The sequence below is a fragment of the Bacillus rossius genome, assembly GCF_032445375.1.
Source record: "Bacillus rossius redtenbacheri isolate Brsri chromosome 9 unlocalized genomic scaffold, Brsri_v3 Brsri_v3_scf9_1, whole genome shotgun sequence".
NCBI lineage: Eukaryota > Metazoa > Arthropoda > Insecta > Phasmatodea > Bacillidae > Bacillus > Bacillus rossius.
In genome coordinates this window covers 9,615,640-9,637,407 of record NW_026962012.1, presented here as the reverse complement: position 1 = coordinate 9,637,407, position 21,768 = coordinate 9,615,640, and the positions used below count along the sequence as shown (strand labels likewise).

The 21,768-nt window shown below is 37.5% G+C and overlaps 1 protein-coding gene across 5 annotated transcripts in view; it reads right to left on the bottom strand.

The window, feature by feature from the left end:
- LOC134542610 (uncharacterized) overlaps positions 1-21,768 on the bottom strand; it is a 668,259-nt gene that overhangs the window by 415,029 nt on the left and 231,462 nt on the right. For 2 of the 5 annotated variants that reach the window (XM_063386992.1, XM_063386989.1), the window contains exon 1: positions 18,702-18,819. The exons of the other annotated variants lie outside the window; for them this stretch is intronic. In XM_063386992.1, the coding sequence (XP_063243062.1) occupies positions 18,702-18,710 (9 nt within the window). In that variant the 5' untranslated portion in view covers positions 18,711-18,819. Of the gene's footprint in view, positions 1-18,701; positions 18,820-21,768 lie in introns of those variants that run through there. 5 annotated transcript variants of the gene reach the window in all.

Below are 21,768 nucleotides of genomic sequence, written 5' to 3'. Positions count from 1 at the left end.
TAAAATCATTTTATGGTTGCTTAGCAAATAACTTTTTAATATGTAGCTATCCAGGGCTAGGAAACCGTTCACATGATTTCACAGTATCTTTAATGTAGCTATCTTAACCAAATCAACAGTCCACAATGTTTTAAAGTATTTATAATGAAGCTAACCTTACCTTTTACAATGAACCAAAAAAAAAACCAAGATGAACGTTCGGGCGTTTGGCTCTCTCGTCTGTGAAAAGAAGGCTTCCCTTAGTACATATGAGCGGGCCCGAGCCTTAGATCGGCGACGCCTGATTGGCCGCTGCTGCGCGCCTAACCCGCCTCTCCCCCATTACCTCGACGAGGTCATTCACCTGCCCCCACTCCTGCGACGACCGCCTTCACCACAGGGCCAGTGGGGCGCAGGTCACGTGATTGGAAATGCAAATGCCCGGCGTAGACCCAACCGCCTGATTGGCGCGTCCCCGACGACCGACACTTAATGAGACATCCGCCATTGATGGTCAACAGCGTCGCGCCTACGTATATAGCGCAGAGTACACCGACACGCATAGTCGCGATTCGTTAGTGTTTGAGTTCGTCCACGTGGTAAAACGGGGACAGCTTTTTTTTTGACGTGACAACGTATAATAAATTGATGAACGCCGGCTGCACGCACGAATAACTGTCCCGTTACGCACATTATCCCTTTACGCTGTGTCCCGTTACGCTCATTGTACGCTTGCGCCGCATCTATCTCTCTTCCACTCGATTGGAACAACCATCGATTTGACTTTTTCGAGGCACATTAAACTTGAAACACTCCCACTCGTTTCCTACTTTTCTTATCATCGTCCTATCCTTAACAGAATAACACAGATTGGAAGAAGTTAAATAGCAAACATGTATAAAAGTTATAGTTAAAATAATCTGTTCGTTAAAGTAATAAACATATATTTGAATTAATGAGTGCAAACAAAAGTAAATTTATCAATTAAATTGTAGATTTCATTTCACTCGTTCTTTGTATCCATACAAAATAGTGATAATTCATTAAAAATTATTCAATTTTATTCATAAAGTATGCAATCATTTCATCAATGTTTTGTTATGACTTTGTCACGTTAAACTATCGTCCGTAAACCGACTTTACAGACAACCAATTTTTTTATCTTTATCTACAGTTATCTAATATCTTCATGGACTGTCCTGAAATAACACCAGTTCTACTTAGACTTTTGACTTCACCTTGAATTTAAATGTATAAATATGTAATTTGCATACACACGTTCAAAATTTTTACCGCTTTAATGCTATAGCACATCTCATGATTTATTTATTTTCTGTTAATCAAGTAAAAAATATATAATATAAGTGTATGTTTGTTGTGTCCTGAGCGCACATCCCCGTGGGAGCTATCTTGTCTACAGTTTTTTCAGCCTGTGGAGCAGACACCCCGCAATACTCGCGTGTCCATGAAGAAAGCCTAAAGTCAAGGTGACGTGTGACATGCGAGTGGGAAGGGGACGCACCACAACGCCGAACGTACAATAACGCCGATAACCATAACGCCGAATGCCAAATTGACTACAACGCCAACAGCTAGAAAAATTCTGTGTACCACAACGCCGAATTACCACAACGCCGAAATATATTAACGCCGAAAAATGTCATTCCAGGACTGCCACAAAGGTTAGGTTAGGTTAGGTAAGGTATGGTTAGGTTAGGTTAGGTTAGGTTAGGTTAGGTTAGGTTAGGTTAGGTTAGGTTAGGTTAGGTTAGATTAGGTTAGGTTAGGCTAGGTTAGGCTAGCCTAGGTTAGGTTAGGTTGTGGTATCTCGGCGTTAAGATACAATTAAGAAACACACACATTCACTCCGTTGTTTTTAATTTGGCTCCTGTGCCCCCCCTCCCTGCAGCATAATTTTTCGGCATTACTGTATTTCGGCGTTGTGGTACACAGCAGTTTTCAAGCTGTTGGCGTTGCGGTCAATTTGGCATTCGGCGTTATGGTATTCGGCATTATTGTACGTTCGGCGTTGTGGTATTTCGGCGTTGTGGTAACGACCCGAGTGGAAATACGAAAACAAAAAAGGTTTCTGCCAACTGTTTGAGTTATGACGTCATCCCGGAAGGCGGCCATCGCTGCTACCAGAAGAGAGAATGTTCTGGGTAGTCTGGCTGGCCACCTGGACGGGTATACAAAACCCGCAGATGGACTCGCTCGAAGAAGCGCTGTCGCCGAGAGCAGCCGCCCTGAAGAAGACAGCTGTCACTACGCCACCCGAAGCTCCGAACTAGTCACCACAACGTCACACGTTGCTCGATCTCAGCTACACGTCGAAGTATGGTATACCAACGAGAGTTTAAGTCCAGATGCTGGTTATAGAACATTTTCCACACTGCAGGTGGTATAAATTTTTCAGGTGCTGATCACTGCAGGAGGAGAGGCGGAAATTTTTCAAGTCCGAACTGGACTTATCCATTGGCGGGACTGTTGGGAACAAGACTGGACTACACATTTAGCGGACATAAGGTTTGGACTTAACCTTCTAGAGGAGTGGTTATGGTGACTGTTTCGTTGAGCTACTGGGGTAGGCGCCAGAAGTGATGACAACTCCAGAGGGCTAAGGGAGCATCCAAATTGCTTGTGAGCTCAGTGGAGTAGGGGGCCGGAGGTGGTACATAAGCTGGGATGGGTAGCCTCAGCCTCTGTGTATAGCTAAAAGCTCTAACGCTCTTCCTGGTTGCGTATGCGGCGTATCCGCATCCATGTCCATGGGGGCCCCAGCCTGGAAGTCCTTATAGAAAATGAAGGCTGGGTTATCAAAAAGGAGAAGAGATCTTCATAACTTGTTTCGTTGAGCTAGTCGGTAAGTTGGTCGTATTAGATGGTTCTTAACCCGATCTGGACTTTGATTTTTTTTCCCGATGTGATCAGAGATGGTGAGGATGAATACGTAAGATTACGTAACATATGAAAGAACTGTTACGCTTACGCGTTGAAAAGGTCGCTATGCCGATTTTGGGCTTAATGAGAGGGAGCATTCATGGGAATAATTATAAGACTTTTGGTGAATTTCGAAAATGCACCCGCAGTGTTCACAATAGTTACGTAAGGCTGATGACTCAGCTGGACTAATCAACGAGGTGATCCGCACGGCTGTTGGAGTGCCATCAGGGGCTCACGGTGGGATATGGTGGCTGGACGAGTACGCCCGGACAACACGGCTCCCAAGGCGAGTAGGAACTCGCTGCCGCCGCAACGCAATACAAGCAGCAGTTATTTCCACACATTTTCGGTGGTGTTAATTTCCATCACTTAACTTTTTCAGTGATACACTCTACGCATAAGCGTTCCAACGTAACATTCTGGCTGAGACTTTTGTATAATTTTTTGTTTTGTAATTTTGAAAATATTCCGTTTATGACTCTTTAATAACTGAATGTTTGATAATATAATGGTAACTTCTTCCTTCTCTTAGTTCAACGTGGATGATACAGATAATTATGCATATTATCGCTTGTGTGAAAGCAATTGAATTTTAGGAAGTTTTGGCTGTTTTTTAACCGATTGGTATCAAATAATAATTGAAACATTTGTTAAGTGGAATAATTTCTGACCCAATTATTATACATATTCTTATGTTGCAGTGTGTGTACATTGTGATTATTTGCTTTTTAGTAATTTTTAAACAATTGTGTTGCAGCCCCGAATCAAGTAACCACGTGTGGAAACTTACCAGTCAGCTTGTTTAGACAAGGGCAAAGTATATTGTTGAAATATAATTTCATTATAATAAATTATAGTGAATTCAGTTGTGATTAATAAATATGTAAAGCATCTGATTTAAGTTCTTTCCGTTGTCACCCCACAGTTATAACATATTTGTAAGCTTAAAATTATTACATGTTAACTCTTTTAAATGTCAGTACAATAGATAATTATAATAATTATTAGTAAAACAGTTTTATAACATTTCACAAACATTTTAATTTTCATATTTTGGTTTGGGATCTTTCAATCCATCAAAAATAATAAATACTTAAGTATTCAAAGTATTATTTTACCTGCCTGTTTATGCACATTGTATAAAATTTTTAAACATACAAAAATAAATTTGACTCCAAACTAGTTGGTTACTGTTTCAATAATCATAACATTTGAGCAATGTTTGTGGTCTCAAAAGAACTCACAAACCCTTGATACATGATTGTGACACTTTAGCACTAATGGCTACCCATCATCCAAAAATAATGAACAAAATGGGGAGTGTTATTTCGAAAATCTTTAAGCTTTTGCATAGCAGACAAAATCTTATTCTAATCACCATTTTTTTCTTCTTGAGATTGACAGTAAAATTGCTGAAATAATTATTAGTAATGAATCTGAACAAAGTTGTTGTTTATTCAACTCTCAATACATAAATAAATATCTCCGGTTTCTCCTGGAGATATGAGTCTTCCAGTTTTGCGTGAAGACGCCGTGTTTCGCAAATGTCGGCGAGCTTGTCAGTCACGTGCGTGACATGAATCAAGGTGGAGCGATCACGTCTCCATGACACGTCCACTTTACGGCGCGAGTGCCGAAGCCCCGATAGCCGCATGGCGCCAATCAGTTTGCCTACATAAACTTTACTGCGTTCGTTACGCCCCTGGGCCGCAACGAGGCAGTTCGACGAGGGCCGGCCGATAAAAAAACAAACAAACAAATAAATGAAAACGGGTGGAACTGCGACGCGTGTGGCCTATCGGCACGGCGCCAGATGCGAGCAGCTGCAGCTGCAGAGGCAGCAGGAAGATAGAGCACGGGCGAGTCTGCGCTGTAGCGAAGCTTTACGGACAACTTCCGCGTTGCCTACGAACACGTGACACGTTCGCGTTAACAATCAGCGTCAAGTTTACACACAAAAAAAATACAAAAAAAAAATGGGTGCGGCTGTGTCATGGACACGGCCGTGTTTGTACGTGAATGCGTGTACGTAACAGGTAATATGTTCTATAAAAAAAATATGCATTTTTTTTTTATTTTAACACCATATATATTCACTGTTACTATTTTACACTAATATTATATACATGCAATCGATAGATTTTGACGAGAGCTGACGATTGAAACTGAAACGAACGTCGTAGCTACTCCGAGTCAAAAGTTATACTAAATGGAAATCTCTAAACACAGAAAAATGACTTCAAAATGGCGGCGCTTCCCCCTCCACTGCGCGCAATGCGTCACAGTCCTGACTTGACGTAGCGAATTATTTGATATATATATATATATATATATATATATAATTATTTAGCTCAGAATCCACTATTGCAAATTAAAAGGGAATAATATTCAAGGTTTTCCCTTAAAGTTGGTACAAATCTTGGTACGGTGCGTAGAAGCCTCATCGCTCCACCAGATCTACAAACGACGTGTGGAGCGTCGGCCAACAGCGAGGCAGGTCGGGAAAGAGCGTCATCTTCCTGTTTTCTCACGCGGTTCTCGGTGACCGAAGTGTGCGACGAGACGAAGGCAAAACAGGGAAGTTGATTCCTGGCATCGCTTACCTTCTGGCGTGGTTCAGGTGACAAACCACCGGGTTGATCACTCAGTCTCCCCACTGCATACGCAAACCAATCCATTTTAAACGCTTACTTGTCATCGAGGGCATTTGAGGCAAACACGAAGCGAAACTACGTGGTGATGTAGCGACGGGATGCAACGTTTGGGGGAAAACGGCGTTCAAAATGAGTGACTCCAGAATCCTTACTCTGACAAAAGTCTCTTCTCATTGCTTGGCCTGTCAACCGCAGCAGTTGGTTGCAATGATCAAGTGTTACGCTTATTTGTGTATAAATATATAAAAGGGGTATCCGAAAAGTTGTATTGTAGGTCAAATATTTTACAGTTTCGAGTGTGACATACCAAATAAAGACCTGAAAGTTTCCGAGGTGAAATATGTAATTGTATAAAAATGGCAATATTATTGACTCACGTCATTATTTTCCGAACCCCATGGCATAAATATAAAAAAAAGCTTAGTCTTCTAAGGTATTATTGTAAAATACTGAAATTAATTAATTTGAGCCCCCATTTTAATGTACATAGTACAAATAAACAGAAATAAACGAGGAAGTGGATAAATCTTTTTTTACAACTAGTGACCCAACTCTCGTCTCTTCTCCAGAGTGGTCTCTGGTACCACCGGGAACTGAGAGATTACGAAAAGCAACCTCTCGTGGATTGAACCAAAGAGTATAGAAGTAAGCAGATATTTCACTCCCAAGTTAAAAATGATTCTGAAATCGACCTTAAACGATTCTGACACTGCCAACCACACATCATAAAACCGAATAAATTTAGTTTTGTCCCGAACGACATCAGGATCTAGGACTCATTAATACGTACTAGCGTGGGCGTGCTTTGACAGTAACAAGGGCATATATACAACATTTAAATTACAGGGGCTCAACGTGCAGAACAAAAATTGCACTTCTGATGAGCTGAAAACATTCTGTTAAATCCTCTAAGATGGCTCAGTTCTGGCGGAAGGCCGACTCCCTAGTTAACTTCTAATGGGAAGCCGCAACTAACAATATGAACATTTAATTTAAATAATACGGGGAAAAATTTCTAACACCTAACTTTTAAAAGAGAGCCTTCAAAATTTTCGGTGCTCAAAATAATGGAGGACAATCCATATATAAACAATCAGCGGCCTTATATAAATTACTACTAATTTGTTAGCTATAAAAAATTGCTTGTAATATTTAAGAGTTTGCATTTTACAAACGATTAGCCAACATTTGGCTTTTAATTGGGACATAAATTATTAACACTTACACTACTTACAATCTTCTTAGTGTATTTGCTAAAGTTCTACTTTTAAAAGGTGAAATATTTTTAATATGATCTTAACATTAAAAATAATAGCAACCGTTCAAATCAAACTTAATTTAAGATATTGGAAAAGATAGATAAACATATCTTCAGCTAACTTCTCTTATTCAACGTTCTCCTTAACAGGGACTGGTATTTTTTTTAAATATAAAAAGTAATGAAATCCATTAAATTATTATTGGCAAAATAAATTAAAACTTTATATAAATATAATTTTTCTTAAATACTTTGGAATTACAATTTGCGGTATAAATGAATAAAAACGGTAATAGTTTGGTTTTAACCATATTTACTTAGTATTGATTTTTACTTGGCGATTCGTGTGTAAACAGAGGAAGTGACATAGTGTCCACTAGTTCACTATCTAACTATTTTCTTTAAAACTCTTTTAATATTTTTCTTTTAATACAACTCTTTCACTTCTATTTTACATTGATATATTTGTGAGTATTTCTTTGATTAGATTCTAAGGTTTGGCAGTTACCTTTCCTCTCTGGTATTTTTGCATAGGTTGGTAAGACTGACAAGAGCCTTTCTGGAACGATCTTCCACCTCCGGACTACACACAACGCAACCCCCGATCATTTACGTGAACTAGGCATCTGGGACCCACCTGCCTGCGGTTGTGTCACCACCCTGGTTGATATTAATCATTTGTTGTTTGAATGTACTACCTACTGTCCCATCCAGACATAACCTATACAAACAATTAGGTGCTCTCGGGTTTGAGTTTTCCACTTCGGTACCCCTCAAATCTCTTCCGGTCCACACATGAGGTCTGTACACTTATTTCTTAGTACATGACATTCGTACTTAATTGATGACTTTTCCTTGGGACCCCCGGCCAGGGTGCCTCGTTCTATACACCAATGATCCCGCTACGTGGCCTATCATACAATTGGTCGACGGGCCTCAACCACCAAGATAGGTAGTCAGTTCCTGTCAGGTAAAAAAAAAAAAAGTGTGCTCCACCCATTGCTCATTGCTCAGTCATGACATCTCATGAGTGAAGTGCTTGTGTGAAGACCTGGTTGTGTTAGTTCATATTAACGCAGTTTACTCCGGCGTAGTCGACCTTGCGTGCATCTAGTGCTGGTTGTGGGCGAAAGCCGACAAACGTATAACCACAAAAAAAATATTATTATATGAAAGATATAGTCATTTATATTTTTGTATTTATGAACTTTTAGACACTGTAGATATTTTACTAAATAATATTTGTTTTCATTGGTGTGTTTACAAATACTTTTTTTGTATAAATGTTATAAATGTTTGCATTCGATCGCCGTGGTCAGTGACGTGATACTCGGCAGCGTCCAGAAGGAGGAGGGGGGGGGGTGGATGAAGAGAGATTTGGAGTCCAGCAGACGTCCCGTTAGGACGTGTCTGTGCGCGCGCGAACGGAGTACCAAATGCGCGCGTGCACGGGGCAGAATAAGTTTCAATACCGCGGCCTTTGAGTGTAAAGTGCGGAATTACGTGACGTTGTTAGGGGCGTGGCGCGGGAATTGTGCCACAGCAAGTGGCTGTGACGCGGCTCGGGAGTGCCAACGACGCGCAAGGGAGCGGCAAAAAAATATCAAACGGTATCGGAACTTCGTTACGAGTGGCTTTCAAGTTGGAGCTGCCAGTTCCTGACTCAGCCCGAGGTCCGAGCGTGCAAGAGCTCGGGTCGTGGCCGTTGTTTCGACCGCCTTGCCCGCTGCCAGGGAGGAATCTCCGACTAGCAAAAAAATTGGTTGTCTGTAAAGTCGGTTAACGGACGATAGTTTGACGTGACAACGTCATAACAAACCATTGATGAAATTATTGCATACCTTTTATGAATAAAATTGAATAACTTTTATTGAATTATCACGGTTTTTTAAAATGCAAGAATAATTAACCTTTTTTGCCGAAATTTTTGTTGTAATAGGCAATGAAAAACACGTTAACTTTTCACTTTACTTTATAAACAGTCGACGAAACAGTTCACTATTAAATGTAAGTTGTGTGCTGCCGCTGTCTTTCTTCTCCACGAACGCATAGGCCAATCGAGTGGAAGAGAGATAGATGCGGCGCAAGCGTACAATGAGCGTAACGGGACACTACGTAACGGGACAATGTGCGTAACGGGACACTTTTTCGTGCGTGCAGCCGGCGTTCATCGATTTATTAGACGTCACGTCAAAAATTTCAACTAAGTGACCAGCCCTCATGGCCGATTCGACGACGAACTATCTACAAGCTATCGCTGAAGAACGAAACGCGTGATCTGGTGCAAGTAACTAACCGGAAGATACACGTATAATTTACGTAAAAAGTGCCTTGCCCGGCTGAATAAACATCTGTATCTTTGGCACTCCACTGAGGAACAAACATTTTTGCGAAATCTTTTGAAAAGTATAAATCAATTTTCCATTTGCGAAAAAGGATTTAGTTTAAAAAGAGGTTATTCTGAGAGATTGTGTACAGGAAGATAAAGAGATCTTTTTTAAGTTTAGAAGATAAAAAAATTATAAAAAGTATCACATTTTTTTGCATTTTAAAATTAACTGCATAATAGATTAGGAATTAAAATATGAAAATTTGGTTATGTTTTCAAATTCAAATATTTTCTTACGCACTTATAATATTAATAAGCAATGTTTGTATTTTTCATAGAAAAATTAAAATATTATATTGGTTGTATATTACACTGTGCTCACAAGGCTTTTGATGACATTTTTATAAAGTTACACCAGCTCAGCTGCTATGTAAAAAAAGTTATAAGTTTGATGAAACTTAAGATATTTATTAAAAGTTACCTAAAATCTTTTTTTTAATGCCTGCAATTTTTCATAGACATTTCTGCCAAAATATTTGGAAAGTGAATCATAGTAAGCTGGCTAATAAAGGGGTTTTCTCATACACGGAATGTTAACGTAAACATAATCAAGCAAAAAGATATTTTATTATTTTTGCGAAACAGTTGTCAGTTAACCATTATGATGATGAGACACTTTTCTAGTGTGTGGTGACGTGTGCCCCGCCCCTTTTGAAGAGGGAGGAGCTACAAGGAGGAGGGTAAATAATGAGGGGATTTTATTGAAATAATACTAAGCAAACTCAGAAACAACTAATACGTTGGATAATAAAATTTTGATATCTGTATTCTTTATTTCAAATAAAGATGTAAATGTATCATATATCCTGAAATAACGGGAGATATTTGTAATAACGTGATTTTTTAAAATTATTTCAAGCAAAAATTTAACCATAGAGTAAAAAATGGAATAAACATAGTTAAAATGAAATAAGAGCGAGTTTAACAATTTTTATACTTGAAATGAAAAATAGCTAAGTCTCATTGTATCAAAGTAAATGTATACTTGAACATCCTAAAATGGAATTTTTAAATTTAATAAGTGATCTATACTATAAATGAAAAAGGCCTACTCATATCCACTTTCAAAAATATCATTTTTGAAAAAGGTTTTGTTGTAAAATAAATATTTTATGCATCTGGAAAATTTGTTGTGTCTAATACTTATTTAGTAAAATGGTTTATTTTAAAAGTAATATTTGAGCACTTCTCTGAAATTGTGCAAGCAAAACTGCAGGCTCTAAACTAGTATCGTTATAAAATACGCAGAAATTTCCAACACATTCATTGTACCTAGTTACATGCTACAATTGTCGCACTGAAAAGAAGTCCTGTAAAAAACGTTTTATGAAAAATATTGCCAGGAATATTTTCTTTAAAAACCAAATATTAAGTTAAATTTTTATATTTATATTTAAAATGGATTCTAAAAATAATTTCGTCACCAGAAATATTTCAAGTAAAGAAATAAATAGTTACTGCTTGGAACACTACTGTACGCTGAAAGCTAAACTCGCATTTGGGTGTCGGGCAATCTGAACACCTTAAAGTGAACCACGCACTATCCGCATTGAGTCTCCACCCTCGTGCAAGTGCGCTTTTTAAAACCCGCCGACAAGCTACATCCAAGCAGATTTAGGAAGAGTTCCCCTTGGGGGGGGGGGGGGAGGGGGTTATTCATGGAGATAACTTCAGAAGCCACTCACTACAGTGGAATCCTCTACATCGCGAGGAGTTTCATGAAAATCACTTAGGAGAAAAAGTTCTAAAATAAATCATAACTGGTAGCTCCGATGCTTTTGATATGCATTGGGACAGGGCAGTATTTAAACCCAGTAAGATGGCTTTCAGTTATCTACACGTATGTAAAACACTAAAATTTTACGGAATTTTATTTTATTTTTTTTTTTTCATTACGAAAAAATGTTCCGATGCGCTCCACTTTCCCTTAAAAGATTGTGCGCTTTGCACAATAAAAAAAAAATTTTTTTTGCCTGTATTCATATTTCTTGCGGTACTTTTTTTTTCAGTGCTCTTAACGCCCATTAATTTGAAATGAGGTTTTTTGTTACACTGGTTTAGTTTTTCCTCCGTCGCCTTCGAATTAGACTGCGCGTTGCTTTCCCGGACAAAGGAGAGTCCAATTTTACTGCTCATTACTGAGGTAGAAACAGTTACGCCCTGAAATATGAGACTATTCTTCACTGCTGTTCGTCACCTCCTGCGCCCTCCCCCCAAATACCAATAACCGCCTTCAACCTCGTGAAGGAGCTGTAAGAGCCTTGTTTCCTTCCAGAGAGCAGAAACTCCTGGCGATAATGAAGTAAGATCACTTAACGTGACGCGAATTCCTGCAAGATATTTTTTTTGTCCACAGGTAGGCATTCGTCACATAACAATATAGTCACCTGGGTTTTTATGTAATAACTTCAACCGTGTATATTTGTTCAACTGTGTACTAAATGTTGTTAAAATCTATTGATGCATAGTGATTTTTTTACTTACAAAAAAGGCGCAATAATCTGCGTAATATTGGGTTTTCATAAGAGTTAAATGTTTCATTTTTTGATTGAAGTTTTAATTTATAAAAAAATGTATTGTCTATTCTTTTAAGTTTTATTTAGTGTAAAGTCTAGTCATTCATTTTAGTCGATCAACTTTATTTATATAAGTTATCGTGTTTTTTTTGTTTTAAATGGGATGAATATCTTTCGACTAAACAAGAAAAATTAAGTAAGTTTACTACTTATTTAGAAGAGATCCCTCAATGTTGGGTAACTATGACGAAAGTATATATTGGCCAAAAATACACGATAAAAACTTCATAACCAAATTCTTATTTTTATCTAACAATTGAAGCTAAGGAAAGTTAACACCAGTTATTTCATTATCGTGTTCAACGGGCATACATTCTTGTTTACTATTAATTGAATTTTAATTTTTTGAATGTTTTTTTTTGTAACGGCCACGGATTCATTTTTGTGTGTAGCTGTCAAATCACGTGTAATTGAGGGGTCCCAGTGTGATGTGGGTGATTGGGGTAGGCGCCAGCAGTGATGTCAAAGTTTAAAGGGCTAAGGACGCAGCCACTTGTCTGGTTAGCGGAGTGAGGCAGGGGGTGAAGGTGGTGTATATGCTGGGATGGGTAGCCTCAGCCTCTGGACATAGCTGGATCTCTAACACCTCTCTTGTTTCGCGTACACGGCGTATTCCGTATCCACGCCCGTGGGGGCCCCAGGCCGGCAGGGCTCACGCTAAGAGGTCTGGGTTAACAAACAAAAGGGAGATAAATCCCTTATTCAGTCGTACTGTCAAATCACGCGTGAATTTTAGTTTTCTTTAAAAAACTAGTAAGGCACGGGCCTATTCTGTCAACAAGGTGTGTGTGCGTCGACTCCTGACTGGGCCCAGCTGGTCGTCCACGCTGGTCGGCGCCAGCTCTCGCCGGCCCATGTTGCTGTCGTCGCTGGCTCGCAAGTCCCGCCTCACAGGCTCGCGCGCCACAGCTCTGCGCGTCACTCCGCCACGTCATCGTCGTGCACCTTCGGCCGTCCTCGGGATTGCTCGGAACACCCAGTACCCACTCAACACTTGGCGTCCATTTAGCATTTTAACGACATTACATTAACAAAATGGCAAAAACCAATAAAAATGAATATTTTCTAATTAAAAACAAAAATGAATAAACTCACGTAGGCAACAGCTAACTAAACAATGAAGAAAATTACCGGAACCGGTACCCTATGGACCTCATTTTGTCTTCCGCTTGCGATAGCAGCGCAGCACATTACTGTTGCAACGGGCGGTGACGAATAGTCCGCCCTTCATCAAGTTTCACACCCCGCACGGTAACCCCAGCGGGAGGGTGCCACGCCGGCCCGAGACGGAGAGATGTGGTACTTGAGGTTTTAATTAAGGGGCGCATAACCGTCGCGTCACCTCGTCATGCGCGCGGGCCGGAGGAAGATGCGACCTGCATGCAAGGCTGCGCAGGGCTGCGAACAACTCTGCCACCAACTAGACACTCATCTTCTATTGGGATAGAACCAACGACCCTCTGCTCATGGACGCTACCGATAACATATAATATGTAAAGAAATTTAATGATAAAACGAAGTTGTTGTGAAATAATTATCAGCAATGTAAACTACTGAAAGGATAAAAAAAAATCTAAAATCAAGAAAATTGCAAAAAAAACTATGATTTACCTACTAAAAGAAAATACATTCCGTAAAAAGTTAGAATTTTCCGTTAAAAGACATTCAGAGTACAAACTTTTACATTATGGTTTTCATAGTACAAACTATTGTGGCCATTTGGCAACTCGCAATTTAACTGAATTTAATTTAAATTAGCTTGTAATAATATGTCATGATTTTTACGTATATATTTTTATTTATTTACTCTATTTAGATATTTTAAGTATTGTCATTGTGCCTATTCTAATTTAAATTTATTTTTTTGCTTTTGATTATTCATAATAATTATTATTATTCATAATTTTTATACAGCATTTATAATTTTGAAAGGCTTCGGTTATGCTTGAGAAGTGACCGTCGTGAAATACTGTTTCACTGGATGGCTGCGGGTAGCGCTCAGAGCAGGAGGGGTGGGTGGGGCTACTGGCCTAGGCACTGCATGCCTTGCGTGTGATTGTGCACAGTGCGGTGTCTGTTACTGCACGCCACGTCTGCACTTAGCTAAGTTAACACGTCGGCCCTAGCGATTAAGTTGGCTACAAAAGCGAATAAACTTCACCAGATGTCAGTGTTATACAAAACTCGTGAATTTTGAACTGTCTGTTTTATGGTGTAATAATTTTACCAACAAACCTTATAACGTGCCAAAAAAGTAAATTTCAAACAACCGTCCATGTCGTAACGAAATTTAAATGAGACGTTTATTTAACTTTTTAGTTTATTCCACATAAAATGGCTATACTCGAGTTTTAATGGTTGCAAATGCGATTATTCAAACGTTATGCTGTACGTTTGTGACTTAATGCAGAATTAGGTTGGCATCAATCTGACCTTACTACAAATACGTCACGCTACGTCGGGCCTTGTTCGACGATATGCATAAAAGGCCAATATCAACGACCAAGTTGTGGACTTACGAAATCAACCTTGGGTTCGAGAAGATATTCTAACAAGATTTCGCAAATAAATTTTCAACACTGTTTGGCGTTTTTAACGTCCCGGCTAATGGTACAGGACTCAAACAGCTTTGAGATCAAATTTGTTTTAAATAAGACGTAACACGTTGAAGAAACTTTCAAACGTAACCGAATTTTCACTATGTTTATTTTTTTGAGGGATTTTAATATTTAACTTAATATTTAATTTATTTAATATTGTTATTTACTTATTAAGTTTATGCCCGCAGTATAAAGGTTGTTGCTTATACTGTGCTCCTAGTTAACATCAAGATATATTTTGTAAATATATGCATTTTTGTAATGTGTGCAATTTTGCCTGATATAAATAATGTTGGTGCTCCATTCGAAATTTATTTCAGCTCTACTACAAACCAGTCTGTTTGTCTTAATCTGTTGCTATTTTTAACTTTATTTTAATCTCTACTTTTGTTACAACATCACACATTGGGGAAAAGGGGAGGGGTTACAACTAAGATTGGGTAGCAGTTGATTGGATTCTAATTTGTTAGTTATCTTAACTGAACCCATCGCACAGCCAGTGTAGGTGACATGCGGCCTCGTTAAGTGCAGTGTGATGATGGCTCGCACTAGCCAATAGCCTGTGGCATCGCTTGGGCAGTATCACGTCATTGCTGACATTTTACCATTTGTTTGTGTTTCAGTCCAACAAATTTTAATAAAGAAATACACAAAAAAATTGTCATGTGTTTACATATTTTATTCATAAAAAAACCGCTTAATAATGTAACTTTAAAGTAAGATAATTAAATTGTTATTATACATAAGTATCTGATTCTATTTCCCGTTTTAATGTCTTTGAGGAGATATTTCACCTTTATGAAATCACACTTTATTTTTTATTTAGTTTATGAAATAGCCCATTAAAATTTGTAAGACATTCCTATTACATTTATTTTATTTAAAAATATGCTTAAAACATTTTTAATCATGCCATATTAAATACACCTACAAAATTTTAGGATCTTTGAAACAAATGCATCTTTATTTAAAATGTAGATTACAGGAATCATGTTTCTTATTGAACGTATAAGTTGATTCTTAGTTATGCTTAGTATTACTTAAGAAAAAAATTAGTTCGTGTACTTATGTACGCGCGTGAGAAGTTATACTTCTTTGGCATCCTTAAAAAATACTTTTCATTGCATGCAAATAATTAATTACAATAAAATAATAAAAGGGCTGAAAAATGATAGTCAACCAGTCAATAAAGTTCAGATTAAATTTTAAAAATTAAATAAATAAAATTTAGAGAATAATAAATATGTATGACATAATTTGTACTAAATATTATAAGATTCTTATTTTAAATATTTATTATTGATTATTTAATATTTTAAAAGATAATAAATAAATTTAATAATAAATTCAAATATTTAATTTAAGTTATTTCAGTTTTAAATATTTATTATTTGCTTAATTTAATATTCACTTTTAATTTTTTTCAAAAAAATTAAAGTATTTTGTTCATTTATTTTTATAAATATATATTATTTATTCCATTAAAAATTAATATTCAAAATAAATATTTTATTTTGATGTTCGATTTTAATTTTTATCACAATTTTTTTATTAAATGTTTTATTAAAATTATTACTTTATTTTGTAAATATTAAATAACCAATAATAAATATTTTAACATTATAATTTATTAATATTTATCATCTATACTAATATTATAATACTGAAGATTTTATTCGTTTCTTTGAACGCGCTAATCTCAGAAACCACTGGTCCGATTTCAAAAATTCTTTCAGTGTTGGATAGTACATTTATCGAGGAAGGCTATAGGCTATACCTATTTTATTATTAATCACATTAGGGATCCTTACTAAAAGTCCAATTTAGAATCAAATTAGTTGGAGGGGGTTAGATACAATATGCAGTACACGTACAAAGTGTGTGTTGACAATGCCACAGGCGCTAGAAGTTTATTTCCTATTGCCTATTAACATTGTTGCCACGCACTAGATGCCTTATCATTCTTAATTTTCCCATACAAGTAAAAAACACCCGTGTGATATTAACAACGAAGCAATCAGTGCCCTCATAAGAGTTCAATTAGTATTTAAATACTTTTTATCACTTTAAATCGCAAACATATACTATTGTTTTTTCCTCTCTCTGTGTTTAGTTTGTTGATTTCTTTTACTAGAATTATTTTTTATTTTTAATTAATTTTCATTTTTCGGACCATCAATAATTTTCCTCTCCTGTTACAATTCTGACAAGGACTTGTATCTATATATATATATATATATATATATTTATATATATATATATATATATATATAAATATATATATATATTTATATATATATATATATATAAGCGAAATACCACTCACTGACACTCATCACGAGATATCTAAAACTATACACCCGATTGACTTGAAACTTAGCATAGTTACTCATTTTGTGATGTAGACGCGCAATAAGAACGGATCCTGCGGAAATCCGATCCCAAGGGGAGTTTCGGGGGCGTAATATATCAAAATTTCCAGTTTTTGGTATGAAATCACCATGGCAACAGCTGTTGCTTTGTTGATGCTTCATTCGTCTCTATGGCAACGACTTTTTCATTGTTAGTGCAACCCTCATCACCGTTGAAATTTTGTGGGTACTTTAAATATCAAAAATTGCTATTTTTTCAAGTATATATATTTTACAGACTTGAAACTTCACAGTAATGTTCCTTATGTTACGCAGGATGACATTTTCCGAAAATTAGATCTCATGGGTGGTTAAAACCAGGCAACAGTGGGTACTTTGTCTCCATGAGAACAGGATTTTGCATTGTTCATGCCTTCTGCGTCTCCATGGCAACGGGCATCGCGCGGCAGTGGCGTACCCACAAGGAGGGGCATGTATAATGAGCGGCGCAAGAGTGATCTGCCTGTAAAATGCCGTAGTGAAGTAAGGGTACATCAGTTGTACGTTGCGTGCACGAGTCGGGAAACCATCGGTGCTATTCATTTTCTCTCCGGTACATTATACAGCTTTGTAATAAATTTTCACTGAATTTTTTTTCATTTACCATTACTGTAAATGGGAGATGTAGCTTAATTTTTTTCCATTAGTATAGCCGTGCGAAGCCGGGTCGTGCAGTTAGTTAATTATATTATATAATAATATTTTAATTTATACCAATAAATAATACATACGTATAGTTAACCTCAATTACATTGGAGCACTTGAAAAAGTATATAAGCACAGTTTTTTTACTAATACTTACGAATAGTAAATAATATTAATCAAAATATTCAATTTTAATCACTACTAAATATAATTTACTAGCACATATATAATTAGTACTGGTATGAAACTAAAACACGTGTTGTGTATGTAGAAACTAGAAACATGTAGATAAATATTATAAATATGAAAACAGTGATCAGAGGTGACGAGCGTTCCAACATGCGCTACTAATAGAGGTTATATTTTTATTTTGTTGGTAGCTTTTTTTCGAGACTTAATGAGCGGTTTAGCGAGCAGCTTCAACCTGTTATTTTGTGTTGCAGTGATGCGCGCGCATCTTAAAATTTCACTCTCATCATTTTTTTATAACGTGCCTAAAGAAGTATAACTTCAAAAAAAGTTAAAAAAAAAAAAACTACCGCCGAGTTTTGAACCACGACCTTTCAGCATATTGATAGCGCAGTATAACTACTGCTCTGACAGAAGGTTACAAGGAAAATGTGAATTATATTTGATGTAATACCAAAATAATGTGTTTTTTTTTAATCTGCAACCGCGCTGCTGCGTAACTCCCGCAACAGCGCGATTAACAACTCTTCCCCACACTCATGCCCCAAGGCCAACCAAAGGTAAATAGCTTGTTCCCTTATTCCCCGGGCAATGTGTGAGTACCATTATAAAAACACAAAAAATTAAGTGCAGTCAACATTTACTATCAGACCTACCTAGGATTACAACCCCCTCCACGTATACATTGCATGAAACACATAGATGCCCTATACAAAATATATATATATAAAACTATAGTTAAACAAAAAATCTAAAGTTTTTATTTTTTTTCTGTGCGCGCACTTTCCCGTTTGCTCGCGGCTCATACGGCAGTCCTCATGATAATACGTAAACGTACTTGAACTGAGTCCGTGCACTCCATCCAAATTATGACTATGTGGGCCCGAGTGACAAGTTCATTAACTTCTTTAAGTTCATTCATCCACTACAAAAATTATTGCCATCCTGAAGAAAGTCAAATTATGTTGCGAATCACAGTCTATTTTAGCATTTAGTATTTCACAGCCCCGACCTTCGCCTATTCTGGCCATAACAAGTATGAGCGTCGACTCCTTACTTTGAGCATGTTGAGTGGGGCCCCAGCTGGTGGTCAACGCGCCTCCGCGACGCTGCCACACCGCGGGCCAGACGGTCGCACCGAACCATCCTCCTGCTGTCGAGTCCGGCTTGCAAGTCCCGTACCGCACACTCGCGCGCCACCGCTGAGCGCGTCACTCGGCTACGTCATCATCGAGCTTCTTCGGCCGTCCTCGGGTACGCTCGTAACAACGACACCCACACATGACTAGACGGCCGTTGAGCAAACGGTTTCACGTTCTTAGAGTCCTCCTAATGCAAATAAACATAACTGTGAATAATGAAATAACAATAACCAAATAATTAAATTATTAATTACAAAAACAGTTACCGGAAACGGTAACAAATCTTTAAATTTACTCTTTAATATGACTATTTTATTTTACCAAAATAAATTCCATTATAATTTCACTATCATAAAGTTTCATTTGCACACCAATACGTTTGGTATGTCCCCTGATGTGGGTTTATGTTCATACACGTGGGTCTGCCATCTTCCTGTTAAATTGTCATCACATGGTGCGCGCGCAGCTTCAACCTGTTTATTTTTGTGTTACAGTGATGCGCGCGCATCTTAAAATTTCACTTTCATCACTTTTTCATAACGCGCCTAAAAAAGTATAACTTCAAAAAAAAAATTCCAAATTTTTCAACCCTCTCCATTTTCCTCACAGTGATGCCTATGTGAAATTTCAGAAATATATATTTAGTAAATATGGCAAAATCCGAGAGTATTCTAGATCGCGATACCATAACACTACTGATGATGTCACAAATATGGCGTAGCTTACGTCATTACCACCCTTACTTTCTTTCGGGACAAGCGCAGGAATATATTTGTGTTTGGGCGGGGAACTGTTTACACAATTTTTTTTCACGCATTTCATTTTTTGATTATTATTTTCTTCGGTATCGATAAATTAAATATGATCCGTTACCTCCTTCATTCAACATTCACGCTTAATTCTTCCATCCATACTATTTTACATATTAGACTTACCCTTTTTTCGAAGTAATTTCACCTGAACTTTTTTTTTTCCTTTTATGAACCCAAACATTGTTTATTAACAATTTACACGCATTAGTTGCCAAAATTTCCTAATTTTTCGTAACTTATCTTAATTAAAACAACGAACATTGCACATTACAAGCCGACTGTAGCTTCAATTACTGCCACCAAATCACAAAGCAAAAAAACAAGGAGAGTAATTTGCTCCAATGAAGGCAAACACACATTAGCAAGTCTTTCAGTACTCACCAGTGATGTTTAACATTTAACCTCGCTAACAAGCAAGTATTCTCGTGTTCCACACACAACAATTGCTTCCCAAACAATGAAACAGCTACACACAAACATTGTCTACTCCATTGCTACCAAATCATGAAATCATACTCGAATCCAACCTCATTATCCCATTGCTATGACGTCATAATTTCTTCTATATATATTTTTTTTTCTGTAAAAAGCTTTCGCTTTTCCCGGCATCGCCATATAAAAAAACAACACAAAATCCATCAACCAAATAAAACCAATTTTATCCCGATAATGTTCACCGTAGATGTAATCTAAAATATATTTTTTTAAACTTTAATTAATAGTTAATTTAAATTTATCTTTCTAATATTGATTTAATGGATCCATTAAGTTTTTTCTTTGTTTTGAAATAAAAGTCATTCTTTTTATATAAAAATATGTGATATTTGATATTTTGGAGGACCTTGAATTAGATAAGGTAGTTTAAGGCACGTTTATTAATAATTTCTTATATCTTAAAATAAGTTTGATTTAGCGAGAACATAATTTTAGTATTAAAAAAAATATTCAAAACCATTCACCCCGTAAGAAATATAATTTAAGCAAGTAGCTTGAAAAAGTTTATAAATTTGGCATGTTAATAAATAATACTGCGTAGATTACATTCCGATTTAATAGTTTGAGATATTTCGTGCGCTGAAATAATGAGGCGGTGGGCACTCCTCTATGTACATATGCTAATCTGTTTGTTTGCCTGGTTATTTTCATTCTGGCGCAAGCCTTGGTCACGTAGCCGTTTTGTATTCTTTGGTTGCAAAATTATTAACACTGTGCTTTTGTAATTTTTAAAAAAAATTTTTATTTGTAGCATAGTAACATTATTTTTTTACTTTGATAGGTTTGTATTTTTCGGTCGGTAGGGTGTGCCACCGTATTAGATTCGCGTACTGTAATTTGCACGACTATATGCCTAGGAGTGCCACCCTGTGCTGCGATGTAGTACCATAATTTTATGCGTGTTTTGTTGGGACGCACGAATGTTGCGCGCGCCGCGCATACGCGACGACGACTTCACCGTGTCACCTGCTGGCAACAAGACGTCCGGGAGTGGGGCTCTCGACGCCTCCGTGGGTCAACCCTGGCCGTCTTTAGGCGGAGGCAGCACGACCGTGAGACCGCGGCCACTACCTGGCCACTGGTCAGATGTCAGAATACTCTGCCACTAAACATTCATCTCACATGATTACTGGTTATTTAGAAGAAAAAAGTACTCAAAAACAAATTGTAATTCTCTTTTAGACTTTGCGAGAGCGCTGAACACAAATCTGAATTTTCCGCACAGCCGTGCGTTGGGAACTACTTGCGACTTGCTGGAAGCTATGCAAGAATGTATTATCTTCCCGTTTTGCTTATGAGCCTTGGGAACTTTAAATTATTTTGGCAAACTTTCCTCGCGCCGGCATCACGAGACACTTTGCGGCGATCATTTTCGCGGAATTGTGCGCGCAAGGTAACCGCTCCCTGCGACGAGTTTCGCGCGTTAGACAGTGCCTGCGGCCGCCCAGTGTAACTCCTCCTGGAAACAAGTACTTGTCTGAAGTTTGGAGGGGGTGGGTGTGGGGCTCTGACAGGAGCACTACACTAGCCGGACATTGTACGAACTGTGGGCGAAGTTCAGATTCTGGTATTTAATAATTTGGCGCGGACATGCAGTAAAACTACGAAAATTAGTTCGACCGTCCTCAGTAAACATTTTCTGCCTAGACTTCAAGTGTGGAGTCACCATCTAAGA